The sequence below is a fragment of the Panicum virgatum genome, chromosome 1N (genome assembly GCF_016808335.1).
Source record: "Panicum virgatum strain AP13 chromosome 1N, P.virgatum_v5, whole genome shotgun sequence".
NCBI classification, from domain to species: Eukaryota; Viridiplantae; Streptophyta; class Magnoliopsida; order Poales; family Poaceae; genus Panicum; species Panicum virgatum.
In genome coordinates this window covers 34,599,711-34,613,650 of record NC_053145.1, presented here as the reverse complement: position 1 = coordinate 34,613,650, position 13,940 = coordinate 34,599,711, and the positions used below count along the sequence as shown (strand labels likewise).

Sequence of the window (13,940 nt, the reverse complement as noted above, 5' to 3'; positions counted from 1 at the left end):
TGCTTGCGCGCAGGTGCGGTGATAATAAAGCTAATATAAGTGTTATGTGAATTTCATTCTCACTAAATGATATATCACATAATCAAAAATGATGACATGACATGCAACTTAAGAGGAAAGAGAAGAATAGAATTTTATGATGATGAAACTTGATGTACACAGCTACCAAAAGCTATGAAACTAGCATGAAACTTCACTCATCAACAAACATTCATCAACTTCTATTGATCACATAGCATATTTAATTATAATGCCAATAAATAATTAAATGAGACAACTTACCTATGAAGCGGTATATTTTGGGGATGGTTGCATTCCAATATCAACTTGACGTGGCAATGATGACACTGCACACTGTTATTGGTCTAAGCACACGCAAGCACTCTGGTAATACACAAACTACAGATCCAACTTAGAGCTATGACTCTGGAGCTGTACTTCAAGATGCAGGTTGGGCTTCGCGATGCTGAATCTACGGTTGACCGCACACTCACCAACTTACGATGGACTGAGCACGCCATCCCCGTCTACCCCTTCCGCGTTCCTCCCTCCTCTTCTCATTTCCTTCCCTTTTTTCCCCGCAGCCTCCCCCTCCCCCCGTTCCCCTTCCTCTCCCCACCCTTTCCTCTCGATAGATCTAGCGGGACGGTCTGAGCGGCCCTCCGGGCGGCGCCTCCCCCGCAGCCGCTCCCCACCGCCGCGCGCCGCGTGCGGACGCGCTCTACTGGGCCGCCGCAAGCTCTCCCCGCGCGCGCACCGCCGCCGACCCACCTCCTGGGCTCCCTCCGGCAGCTCCCTCGGCCTCCCTTCGGCGTCTCCCTCCGCCTCCGCGCACGGACGCGCTCTCCTGGGCCGCCGCAAGCTCTCCCCGCGCGCGCGCCGCCGCTGACCCACCTCCTGAGCTCCCTTCGACAGCTCCCTCGGCCTCCCTCCGGCGTCTCCCTCCGCCTCCCTCCGGCGGCTCCCTCCGCGTGCCGTACCTCCACACCCCTCCGCGGTGGCCGCGGCCAGCGGCGCCGGATCCGCGCCCGGGGCGGGGCAGCGGGGAGGCAACGCCGCGCGTATTTTTTCATTTTTTTTCTGAATTTTCTTTTCTGATTTTTGGATGATTTTTTTCAGAGCCTTTTTTCTTTTCGTTTGGATGCAAAAAAAAATTTCAAATTTTTTTTCATTTTTTAATGTAAAAGTTTTCTCCTTAAAATTTTTTGTTTGTTCTTTGAAAATTTTTTCCCAAACTTTTTCTCGTCAAATTTTTTTCGCATCCTCATTTTTTCCCTTTGAAAATTTTTTCAGAAAAAAATTTATCACAAAACGACAAAAAAATTTCTATAAATGGAAAAAAAAAAACAACGGCCGGAAAATCGACCGTACGGGAGCCTCCCGTACGGTTGACCGTAAATTATCAATACCCGTTGGGCTTGGTCGATCCAGTAACCCAAAACCCAATCAACAAGAAATGGTTTTAAAACTCTATAGAGCCAACTCATAAATTTTCAGTACTATTTTGGGCCTAACCATGTGGGTTAGTGGGTTACCCAAACAAAAAAGCAGACGTGAGTCAAAACTGAAGAAGGCGTGAGTCTGCCCTCTCGCCGAGAATCATTATCCAACGCTAGTGAAATTACAAGGAGATCCGGCCCTCGATGTGCTGCCTCGTGCTCGCAGCCACACCTGGACAGTGAGGTTCTCCATCGAGGCAATTACTGACTGCATCGGCGGAATTGTAGCAATAGCTAGTAGAGGTGGAGAGGATCAGAGGTCGACGGATGGAGCCACGCTAGTGGTCGGCTGCTTTAATTTGTCTGCGGATAGACGCAGCGTATGGCAGGCACAGGCTTAGAGGAGCTACGGACGAAGCAGAGGTGGAGGGTGATGTTTTTGGTGGGGGCATCTATTCCTCCCACATGCGAGGAATTGCACGCGCGTCACAACCAGTGCCTCTCTCGGCTCCGACGGCCGCCACCGCCCCCCACCGCCGCCGCCACCAACCCTAACCAAACACGCCACGCCGCCGTCTGTCCACCATCTCACCCCCGCCGCCGGTCCCCGCCCACTGGGGCTCCTACCCTGCCTGACCGGCAGCGCGGGAGCGCCACCTCGCTCTCCGCTGGCCGATCCATCGTCACCACCCGTCCTCCACCGCCCTTGGCCCTCTCGTCTTCTATAGCCTGAGGCCATGGAGCCGTCTCGGACCCCGGCAACCCAGAACCTAAAGGCCGCCGCTACGCGCCACCACCCGGCCGCCGCCGACCCCCCCCCCCCCAAGCCCCCACCCACCACCCTCAGACCCCGGCCACCCCCTTCCCCAACCCCGCGGCCATCACCATCGTGAGATCGAGAGAAAGAAGAAGCACAGTGCGGCACGGGGCCACCTGCAGTGTTTCGCGCGCGATGAATAGAAATCGCCGTTTTTTGTTGACCCATCGGGGGGCCAACACAAAAACGAAAGTAAGCTTAATGGGTATGCATGCATACAACTGGTTGACCTATTACCGACCCAATTGCATCCTGAGTTGTACTGGGTAATTACTTCCGTTCGTGATACTCCTCACACATGTGATCCCAACCACTGAAGCACCGTATGAGCAGCCGCGCCGGCATTTGGTGGGAGCAGGCGAGCGACGCAAACTGCCACACGGCTACGTCAAGGTTAGGGAGGCGAGGTCAACAGCCCGGCCTCTGCGTCATGATGTAATGCAGCGTAATTTGTTGAACCGATTAGAGATGCAAATCGGCAATCCTTAGATGCACCCCCAAGTATATCTAGTTCAAATATTTATACAACTTCAAAATATATATAATCACATTTTAGAGAAATGTACAAATATTTGAACTAATGAGAGTTGAAGACGCATATAAGGATCACGTGTGGTCAGAATCTGATCGCAAGGGCGTAGTCGATGGAGCGACTGCGACAGAAAGGATTGGATGGCGCATAGTATAGACAGATAGATAGAATGCTAGCAAGTTCAAATGTCAACCTCAACCATTTGGTTACACTATGGCAAGCGATGAAAGCATGATCTGAAAGAAGTTAGCCACTTATAATTCCGTCAAAACACATGCTAGAAACGTTTATTTATCATACAAAAGACAAGAGCGAATGATAGACTAAACTCCAATATGTAACCGTAATCTCTGAACAATGAACAACCTAAACCTTCTGGAGGATTGCTTTTGTCTCAAAAATCCGACCTACAACCATGAGCGGAGCAAAATTAGAATTAGTGGCACAGGAAAATTAATGGTAAGCAGGCCTACAAAATAGTAGGTACTTTAGCAAAAAGAGGGTTCAGGCAAAAAAAAAGGAAAAGAAATAATATCATGAATTTGCCACTATAAAAAGCTTGAATTGCAAATTTTCTACTGAAATGTCTATATTTCAGCTCTATTTGACCATGTTTTGAGCCAGCCGGTTACTTCAACTTGATTTCCTACACAAAATAAAAGAAAAATATACACACAATACCCACCCCTATCCTCTCTGCTTGCTTTCTGCTCTATCAAACTAGATCAACAGCCACACACCCGCCCCTAAGCTTGCAGAGGAGCTCGACCACCCATTGCCAATTCCTGCGACCAAGATCTCCCACCCTCCACCTACCTGTGGCTGCTACCCAGCTTCTACACCATGCCATCCGCTGCTGCTCAACAGCTTGACTGAGGAGGGAGGCAAGGATGGCAGCGTCCAGCTTGAGCCCATGGCCGGCAGCAGAGAGGAATCCCAAGATCGCAATCGCATTGATGCTGGTGGTCGCCTTGCTGGGTTCTAGGAATGCTCTAACAGACATACACAGCACAGATCGCAGCCTAAGAAGATGAACCACATTGCAATCCTTCCTAGCAGCAAGCCAATTGATGTGCAAAAGGAGCAATTGGGATGAACAAAGCCCATGAATCAACAAATCAAGAGATGATACTGCTGCAATTGAGCTAACCAAACAGGAACATCAGTTGCACATGAAAGCAAACCTCGAGGTGCTGTTTTGGGTAGCAGTGAGATAGGGGCATGGACACAGTGCAGTACAACACCAGGTGTGGACAGGGAACAAGATCCCAACAGTGGTGTCTCAGAGGCGAAAACTGAAGATAGTGGAGGGTGTTCCCGGTGCAAGGCAGCAAATTTTGAGGTTGGCAGGCACCATGGACAGGAAGTCTGCAGAAGAGCTCATTGACTATGTTGATGGCTTGGAATGTAATCTTGGGCAGATCAGATCTGTGTGGCGGGGAGGGCCAGATACAGTAGATTTGCAACTAGGAGCAAGGAGCTGCCAAAGGATCTAATGGCGTGCAGGAGGCATGCGGTGTGGTATGACTGGCAGCCATGTGTGGTGGATACTGGGATGAGAGGGGCAGAGGTTGGGGATATCTGGGTCAACTGTACAGTGTTAACCAAATTTGGCAGTCCAGGTGTCACTGTTGGCCAGGATTTCCAGTGTCAAATCTACAATTTGAGTTTTTACAGTCGCACATTAACAATAATGGTTCAAAGTAGTGGCAAAAACGCAATGGGCCCAAAACAAAGTATGCAGGTCCATGTTGTACACGAATATCACTCATTAACATGTGTTACTAGGTGTGGAGGTGCATTTGTCCAAGTTGTGTGTGTGTGCCTTTGTGAATGTTGAAACATGTTGAAAAAATATTTATAAACATGTCTTGTACACAACGGCACAGACTCAATCACCTAAAGGCTAAAGAAGAAATTACTTGACAAGAAAAAGGGCATGCTACCATTTCCATATGAAGCATTTGTGGATGAAAAAACAAATTTAAGATTTAAGAAAACACAAGCAAGCAAAACTTTTATCGTTAATCATGGAATATATATAATGAAAGTTTCGACTACATAGTGTACCAGCCTACTTGGGCAAGGATTGATGGCTTAAGACGTGTTAAGTCCTTTGAAACAGATTATGTGTTTCAAGGAGCTGAACCACAAAAAGTATCATTTGTACATCAGAACATGTAGGGCAACTAGATATGCCACTGTTTATTAAAAAAATGTGCAGAAAAAAGCATCAACATTTCCTATTCAGATTCATTCACGTGCTAAGAATCGAAACAGAGAAAGATGATGCCAATTCACTGATTACTGTATGACAAATGAAGAAAATTTTGATGCTTAATTATAACATTTCATTGCCTATGAGTAGACGTAGCTGCAAGTAGGAATGAAATGAGTTAGGCAAACACCTTGCCTTTTTATGAAGCTCCAAGGAAATATGAAAATATCACATTTTCTATGCCTTTGCCATAAAAATTAGTAGAAAATAGAAATCGGAACAAGTATATCATGGGAAACCCACATGTATACGATCTTTAAAACCACATCAAAGAGCAAAACTTGTATGAGTGTCACACATCTAAGAACATAATCAAGATTAAGTTTTTTTTCTCTAAGATGCTGAGTTCTAAAGTTTGGGCATCACATTGGAGCAACATTTGTCAGTTGTTGACCTAAATAAACATTTTCAGCTGTCACTTTGCACTAGCTCATTAAGACTGCGTAGGATATTTTCAGCAACCATCAATGTGACTTTTCTCAAATGAGAATGTCCTTTGGCGCGTCCTCAAATTTGTGTTAGTAACACCTGACACCCAAGTTATTACCCAAACTCTCTAATCTATGAACAAGCATATTCAATATTATTTTCAAACCCCTACTCACTCCCTCTTCATGCATAATCAATGTTGTTTTCACAGTGCAAACAGATCCCTCTTCATGCATATTCAATGTTAACCTACTCCACTCCAACATTTGTAAAAGAGACTGGACTCAAATTTGAATATTTTAACTTCAACATGATTATAGTACCGAAGGTTTTGATCATAGATGCTTCTCTTCATGTTGGTTATAAATTACATGTTTTAACTGAAACCACAGTCCACAATCTGTGGTTTAAACACAAAATACTTTCTAGATTATGCTTCTATCTTCAACGTAACGAAGGTGTAACCTTGACGTACTTATCAACAACATAAATGGCACCATTGCTACCGTGACACTTGAAGACATTGTCCATTATCAATATCATCCACTGGTAGTTACTAGTAGTAGTAGGGCATTTTAGCAGATTACCATAAAAGGGAGTGCAATTGAAATGCCATAATAAGTATGTGCAGGTAAATGAAACCTGTCTAGCACAGAGAATGATTCAGAGATTGATTTTGTATTCCTTAGTGGTAATTGAAATAAAAGATAAGCAAGAACAATGGTGGCTACCATATAAAAGTACTTATATGCTCTGACTTCCTTTTTTTTGTTGGGAATGCAACAATATATGACAGTAAAAGATTAAAAGGTTAAAGGCTAGATTGGATGAACAAGGCCGGTAGTAACAAACAAAGAATGCCATACATGCCACCGCTGCAGCCTGCAATCAACCACCACCACAGTCTTCAAATTAATCCTCATTATCTAAGCACTGAACAACTAGGTAACTTTTTTACCCTTATTGTCTGCTTGAGTTAATACGCATCACTGAGCTGCTGCTGCACGTTGTCTCGTAGAGTTAGTAAGCATCACTGAGCTGCTGCACCTTGCAGCAGCACCCAGCACCAACAATGTTAATACCATGTTTCCTAAAAAAAAATTCTTTCTTTCCCCCAATGCATTAACAACTGTAGAAATTCAGCTATGGTCAGCATTGCCACCAAAAAGCACTCAGATTCCAAGATAATAAATCGCTTCTCTTGGCCATGTAATTACTCCAGCAAAATGATCATGCTCATGGATTTCAGGAGATGCATACCAAACCCAACCAGAAACAAATTATCCCATCTGCGCAGGCGGTCGATTTCAGGAACGAATCTTACCGGGCCCAAGAGGCAAGCCAGCGATGCGTGGATCGGCAGGCGTCACTGCGTCTTCCTTCGGGGTGGCTGCTTCTCGGAGGCCAATTTGTACATCCAGAACACCTGCAGACAGCGAGGAGAGAGTGAGGGGTCGGGATCTGTTAAGGATTAAGCGACAAAGTGTGCGGGAGAGGGGCGGCGGGGAACGAAGAAGAAGAAAGCGAGCGGGAGGCGCACGAGGGCCAGGACGTGGGCGGCGAGGAGGACGACGACGAAGAGCGGGACGGCATCGAGGATGCCCGAGCCGGCGGCTGGCTGGTGCTTCTGCTGCGCCATCGTCGGCGGCACTGGGGAGAGAGATTGCTGAGATTTGGGGGTTTCTCCTGTTCCACGCGAAGCTTCGCAAAAACCACTCCAGATCGACAGAGGCAATGAGCCGATGCGACCTGTACAAAATTGTTGTCTTACCGAGAAGGGACAAAATGTGGCTGTAGTTTAGTGGTGAGAATTCCACGTTGTGGCCGTGGAGACCTGGGCTCGAATCCCAGCAGCCACACAGTTTGATTTTTTATGTTTTGTTTTTCCTTCATCTTGAGTTCATTCCATATTTTTTGAACTTTTGACCCGGTTAAGATTTGCTGACCTACCTCTGCTTTGTGGACTGTGGTTCTGTACCCTTTAATGTGTCAGTCAATGTTGTTCTCTGTATCATAGGAGTAAGTGTTACTAGTGAAAAATGCACTCCCTTTATTTTTTTTCCTCCGTTGCCACCTTTTGCACCTCTAAATTTTGGGTCAACTTTGGGTTTCATTTGCCTAAACGTAGGTTATCCATGTTATTTAGGCCCTAAACAATAAATTAAACAGTTGAACCATTTAAATCATTAAAAACCATTAAAAAATCAAGTTAAACCTGTTAAATGAGCTAAATGATCATTTATAATTTATAATATATCAATAGAAGGATTACAACTACAACAATCAACACCGAACTAATTGATGATTAAAAACACCAAACTAATTAGCATTGTAAGTATATAAAGTGTTGTGGGATTTAAATTTCTTCCAAAAAGATTATTTAGTAGGATACTTACCTTTTACATGTGCAAATATATGTAGATTTTTTAAAATATTTAATATTTATGTACATAAATATGTATATTTTAGTGTTACTATATGTAACCATTTAGGCTGTTTGACTTCATTTAAACACCGTTTAAATGGTCTAAACGCTAAACAAAGAGTGACCGACTGTTTATCATTATCATTTAGCATTTAAGATAACATTGATCCCATCTTAGATTCTTAGGACTCGATTCTTCTTTGCATGTCAATCTAGAGCACCTGTTCAATTTTTAATAATGTTGAGGATAACATTGGCTATCTTATTTGGTCGCATGAAGTGTGGTATGTTTATTGCTCCCTTTGCTTTTAAAATGTAGTATGATCTTGTTTGATATGTAGACTCTGAATCTATTATTCTGTCCAATCTCTATCTCTATTATTACTATAATGAAATAATAAAGCGATCAATGATTGCTGGATCCATCAATCAAAATCTGGGTTTATGTTGAATTAAGGATATAAAACTGTTTAGAATTAGCATGTGTCAAGTAAAAAAAATAAAGTTCTCAACCAACATGTACTATATTATTATAAAATATATTTAGTTTATAATATATATTTTTACATACTAATGAATATATTTATATAGCTTCCTGTTGAAATGCATAGATATATTTGCTAGTAAATATATTATTTTTTTATTCAAATTAGGAATGAGTCCAAAAAATCTTTCCATGGGAATTATTCTTCTATGGATACTAATACCTTGACACTCAGCACTACTGTATATAATGAGGTCTTTGACCGTATAACTAGAGGATAATTAGGCGCGGTTACTTTAGCATCACCGTATCCAATTATGGTGGAACTTGGCTCATTAGATTTGTCTCGAAAAGTTACACTCATCTATGAAAAGATTTCATAAATAAACTTCGTTTAGTACTACATGCGTGTATTCGTCTTTTTGTGAAAAAAAATTTCATGGAAACAACCAAACACGGCTGATAGTCATAACGTGAAATTAAAGCAAAATTAGACAAAGCCATTGGGATTGGCTGAATCTCAGAGATTCCATGTAGCTCTGGTCTGATTCAAATTCACATCCAAATGTATTTTACCTAAACTATTTGGGTTGACCTTCATTTCTTTAAACATATGCATTTTGTGGTGTTATATTCCCATAAAAACATTTTACTACCCCTATAAAACTTCTACAAGATATTTAAAGTCCGCTCAAAGTAATGTATTTAATTTTAAGTTTTAAATGCATATTCTCATCATTTATTTATATTTTAAAACTTAAATAACATTCTACTGTGACGATATGGGTCAGCAAAATTCGGCAGTTCGGCTAACCTGCTCCATCGCCGCCGAAGGGAGCGGCAAGGCCGGCGCCCATGGCCACCATCCTCACCGCATCCTCTTCCTCCCCCACTCCTGCCCGCGGCGCTGCGCCAGCAAGAACCTGTCGCTCCATCGCCGTCCGTCGCCCATCCTTTCCATATCGCTGCCGTAGTTGCCGCGGCAAGAAACCAAGCCCTGGACCCACTGCGTCACCGTTGCTCTTGCTCCCGGAGAGCTCCCTCCCGCTGTGGCTGGACCGGTGCCTCCACGCGCTGGTCACTGCCGCGCTCGCGCTCGCGCTGTCTGGCCTGCCGCTTCTCCCGGCTGCCCACGCCTCCTCCTCCGTGGGTGTGCGTTCACCGCTGGACGCCGCCGCGTACCCCTGCGAAGATGTCAGGCGCTACTACGCTGGCCTTGAAGGCCTGGCTGGCGACGAGCTGAGGGCGAAGCTCGCCGCCGTCGTCTCACCTCACACCGCCCTGCGGTACAAAGATGTCGGTTTGCTTGTTGCCAACCTAGCTAGCATCAATTAGCTTTCCTGCTCCTTAATCTGGTGGAATTTCGGCTCGAATCGAGAAAGAAGAATGTGATTTATTTACCCTTATGTTGTAGGTGTGGGAGGCGCTCAAGATTCTCGATGCAGCTGATGCAGAACACCCTGAGGCATCATCTAAAGTGTATGGTGCTCTGTGACAGATTATGGGTACTAATGTTGTTTGTGCAGCACTGGAAGCTGGTTCCCATATTCTGTATTGATTTTTAGTGTCTATTTTTTCTTATAGGATTGAGATATACTCGCAGAGAGCAGTGCCGAAGATCTTAGCAGGCAAACCAGATGGATGGAATAGTGAGTAAAACTAAAGTGTAGACAGGACAATGCAAACTTATCTTTATGTTTTCCTATCACAGAAATATTGTGTGTTTTACTGTGCAGGGGAACACCTATGGCCTCGATCATATGGCCTAAGTTATGGACCAGAGCTAACTGATCTTCACAACATACGTCCTGCAGATGTCAATGGTCAGCTAGGTTTCTGCCATTAACGAATGCAATACATCCAACCACTAGCCAGTAGGTATGATTTATAGGAAAAGGAAAAACTCAGCACTAGGATTGTGTTTGTTTCAAGTGAGACATTTACGCCTATTTAAATTAAAGAGCCGCAAAATGGCACCATTCCAAATGGTTTGGTAGTCTTACAAACAGTAGGAGATGAAAGCAGTATCTGGTGTGTAGCCGGAGCACAGGCGCTCCATGAGCTTCTCTAAAGGTCGTTTGCCCCGGACGGCGGACGCTTAGGGGATGTTTGGTTCAAAATGGATTAATTCACGCAGCATAGAATTTTGATTGTATTTCTCAAGGTGCAAAATCCTGTTTTCAGTAAACTCTTCAAGGGGAAACAAATATTTTGGAGAATGTACTGCCACATCAATAAATTGTGCACGACCAGCAAATCGTGAAGCCGCATCTGACACCGAGACAGACGCTGAAAAGTGGGCACCTCCGTATCAGGTTTAGAAACTATTTGTTTCATTGTTTGGAATGAATGATATATCTAATATGCACTCATCGTAGAGGAAATTATATCTATCCTTGAATTTGAATACAATGCTGGCATTTGAATTGGAAAGTACATATTCAGATTCAGGAACCAGGAATTATATGTGTTTAGAAAGTACATATTCAGATTCAGGAACCAGGAATTATATGTGTTTAATTCAATGGAGGGAAATAATGAAATATCTAAATCAGAAGTAATTTAAGCTTCAGAATCATATTGTACTGAATATTTAGCATAGTCAAAAGGGCATTGGGAAGTCAGGCACATTAGGTATAGTTCAGTCATAAATGAACACAACTAGTAGTGGCTTCCAGATATAAACTGCAATTGTCTTTTAGGTCTCATTTGCTGTGTTTGTTGGCACTACAGTGTTTCCTTTTTTTTGTGTTGGCATCAGGTGCGTGGAGATGTAGCTAGGTCCCTGATGTACATGGCAGTAAGCTATGGATCTGACCAGGATGGAACACCACATCTGGAACTTTCTGATTCACCAAGTATTCGTAAGTACTTTCTCAAAAAGATATGCATTGATGATATTTAGGTTTTAATCCTGGTACTTGTCAGATACCTCATGGAACATATAGTGCTTATTCATACCAAACTAATTATGTTGCAATACGGATATTAATTAATATTAGACAGTTGCTTGGACGTTACACCTTAACCATTTTGTACTTAATTTAATCACAATGATTTTTGCTCATTTAGTTACCAAATTTCTGCCTGTTCTTAAGAAAGAAGAAACATGGGTCTCCTATCAGCTCTTCTACGGTGGAATGAACTTGATCCGCCATCAGGACCTGAGCAGCTTAGAAATGACAGAGTCTGCAGCCTTTACCAGCATAATCGAAATCCTTTTGTTGATCATCCAGAATATGCAAATCTTATATGGAGGAACCCTCCTGCCGAAAGTTCACCTTTCACAGGGAAAACACAGAAGGCTTGGATCAATGAGTTCCACTATGAAAATAAAGGCAAAGATGAGAATGAGGTACCACATCTACCAGTTCACCATATTTTTCTCGAGTGTTTATTTTCTCTGGTTTGCTTATGTCACCAATGACTTGCATGAACTAGTTACATTTTAAGCACTTGCAGGTGCCTACCATTTATATGATTCAGTATGATGTAATTCACATGGCTCAGTGTCTAAAAAGTAAAAACTAAGTACAAGGCAAACTAACGATGCATTGACCACCCCACCACCCAATCCGCCACCCACCCCCAAACAAAAAAAATCTTTATTTTATTGTAGTGCCACCACTTTTGTTATTACATGTCTTTTCAGTGTTTACAAATCCATTGACACAATTCGATCATGAGGGCGGTGAAAACTGAAGAGACTGGAGACTGCAAATGAGATAGGACCTCATGAGGGAGGCATGAGATCTGTCCTGCATGATCTTTTGTTTGCTCGCATCGATTTCAGGAGCATGATCTCCTACCTAGTTTGGTTGCCACTAACCCCATGATCAAATGGTCACAATGCACCATTAACTCATAATCCAAGAGCTAAAATGCCTCCTAATGAACAAATAACAGACACATATGATGGCATAACTGATTAGTAAAAGGAAGAAGGTTTGGGTTGTTTGATAGGACAGGTCAAACACAATACCACTTAGGCACTTGCAACTGTTTTTTTAAGTGTTGACCTTGACCCCTCCAGGCTTTGTTGTGTTGGCCTATTCATTTCCCTATTTGTTCATTTCCTCATGTCGGTGCCCCACTTCCACATGAGGAACAATTCTGCCAACCTCCAATACAATTTACTTTTGGACATTTTCTGTAATTATCAACCTTTGTATTTTCTTGTCAATTGAAAACGAATGCTCCAAACTTTCAGAAAACCCTAGTAAAAGGGATCCTTAAAATTGTCATTAGCGCCAAACTTCTTGTATTATGTTCAGCACAGTTGCAAACTTACATTCTTTTCCTGCAGTTTGTTGAATTAGTGATACATACATCTTTAGATGCAAAGGATCTCATTCTTGCACTGTATAATGGAGCAAATGGGCGAATGTACTGCTCTCTTAATCTAGCAGACAGGGAAGCCTTCACTGTCACAGAAGGCAGTTCTGATTATCTGTTATACACAGTGCGTACACCTCTCCAAAATGGACCAGCTGATGGCATAGCTCTAGTCTACTGTAGAGACATGCACCAAGCTGAAGTCTTGGAATTTTTGTCCTATGAAGGGAGCCTGAGAGCTGAGGATGGACCTGCCAAGGGTTTAGTCTCCACAGATATCATGATCAAGGAGACTGATGAGTCATCCAATCAAGGTTCGCTGGGACTTACTGGGAGCAAAATTCTAGAGTTTGCATGGAAAACGATAGCAGGGAGTGCAACACCGGGGAAGCTGAATGCTGGACAGATGTTCTAGTGCAATTTACCATCTGTCCACGGGAAACCCCAAAATTGGAGGAGGTAGCAAACAACTTGTACAACTGAAGGTTATTCAGGTCTGCAACCCTGATTTATAGATCATAAGTGGAAGCTAACGTTATTTGGCATTCCTTCATTTGTGACTTCTAAAAGAAAAGGAAGACTAAACATACAATGAACAAAACTTCAGCATGTTCCATTATTGAGACTAATTGCCCCATGGAGGCGCTATGGACATACAGGAGTTTGAGGTCCAATTGATATGCGAATAAGCCAAAAGATCAAGTATTATTTTCTTCAAAGAATTGACAGCTGGGTTCCTATTAATTTTCATCAAAACACCTTACGACACCTATTGATGGACTTGGAAGTGAATGAATTCGTTGATGGCTCTGTAGATTGTAGATGGGCTCTTTTTATCGTTCTGAATTTCTGTATGGTTTTCATGCATGAACCAGCATGGTTGGTAAACAGTGTGATTTCAGTACACGCCAACGTGATAGTTTATAGACACTCTTTCTTCTTTAGCTCATAGGTGAGTTTTTTTTTTAAATGGGCGGGTACATGTCTTTTTTCTGCATCACTGGGGGCTCTCCCCCAACCCTTTCTTCTTAACATATTGATATGCAGCTCTCCTGAAAATAGCAATAAAGTCTGTGTTTCAGGGTAACCATTATCGATCTCTAAATGTGTGTATGTAAAACGCTCTGAATGACCGTGAAGAGGACGATTCGTTTCCTCAAACTTCTTGTTTGGTGCAGTGCTGCCATACTAATATCATGCA

The 13,940-nt window shown here is 43.1% G+C and overlaps 1 protein-coding gene, 1 long non-coding RNA gene and 1 other non-coding gene across 6 annotated transcripts; 2 read left to right on the top strand and 1 right to left on the bottom strand.

Annotated features, from left to right (window-relative positions):
* Window positions 1-2,941: 2,941 nt before the first annotated feature.
* Window positions 2,942-6,852, bottom strand: LOC120655670. Its single transcript, XR_005667689.1, has 2 exons — window positions 6,820-6,852; window positions 2,942-3,195 (listed from the first exon to the last, which is right to left on the bottom strand). It is a non-coding gene; the product is annotated as an uncharacterized LOC120655670 (long non-coding RNA).
* A 430-nt stretch (window positions 6,853-7,282) lies between these two features.
* TRNAH-GUG lies at window positions 7,283-7,354 on the top strand. Its single transcript has one exon. It is a non-coding gene; the product is annotated as a tRNA-His (tRNA).
* Window positions 7,355-9,190: 1,836 nt separating this feature from the next.
* LOC120655666 (extracellular ribonuclease-like) lies at window positions 9,191-13,669 on the top strand. 4 transcript variants are annotated; one of them, XM_039933610.1, is made up of 8 exons: window positions 9,191-9,700; window positions 9,819-9,883; window positions 9,989-10,053; window positions 10,141-10,227; window positions 10,589-10,719; window positions 11,166-11,268; window positions 11,503-11,759; window positions 12,711-13,669. In XM_039933610.1, the coding sequence occupies exons 1-8, from the start codon at window positions 9,260-9,262 to the stop codon at window positions 13,152-13,154; spliced, it is 1,593 nt and encodes a 530-aa protein (XP_039789544.1). In that variant the 5' UTR covers window positions 9,191-9,259; the 3' UTR covers window positions 13,155-13,669. The 4 variants fall into 4 exon arrangements, with proteins under 4 accessions (XP_039789544.1, XP_039789545.1, XP_039789543.1 ...); XM_039933611.1 differs by having other exon boundaries at window positions 10,141-10,236; window positions 11,641-11,759; XM_039933609.1 differs by having other exon boundaries at window positions 10,141-10,236.
* Window positions 13,670-13,940: the final 271 nt, after the last annotated feature.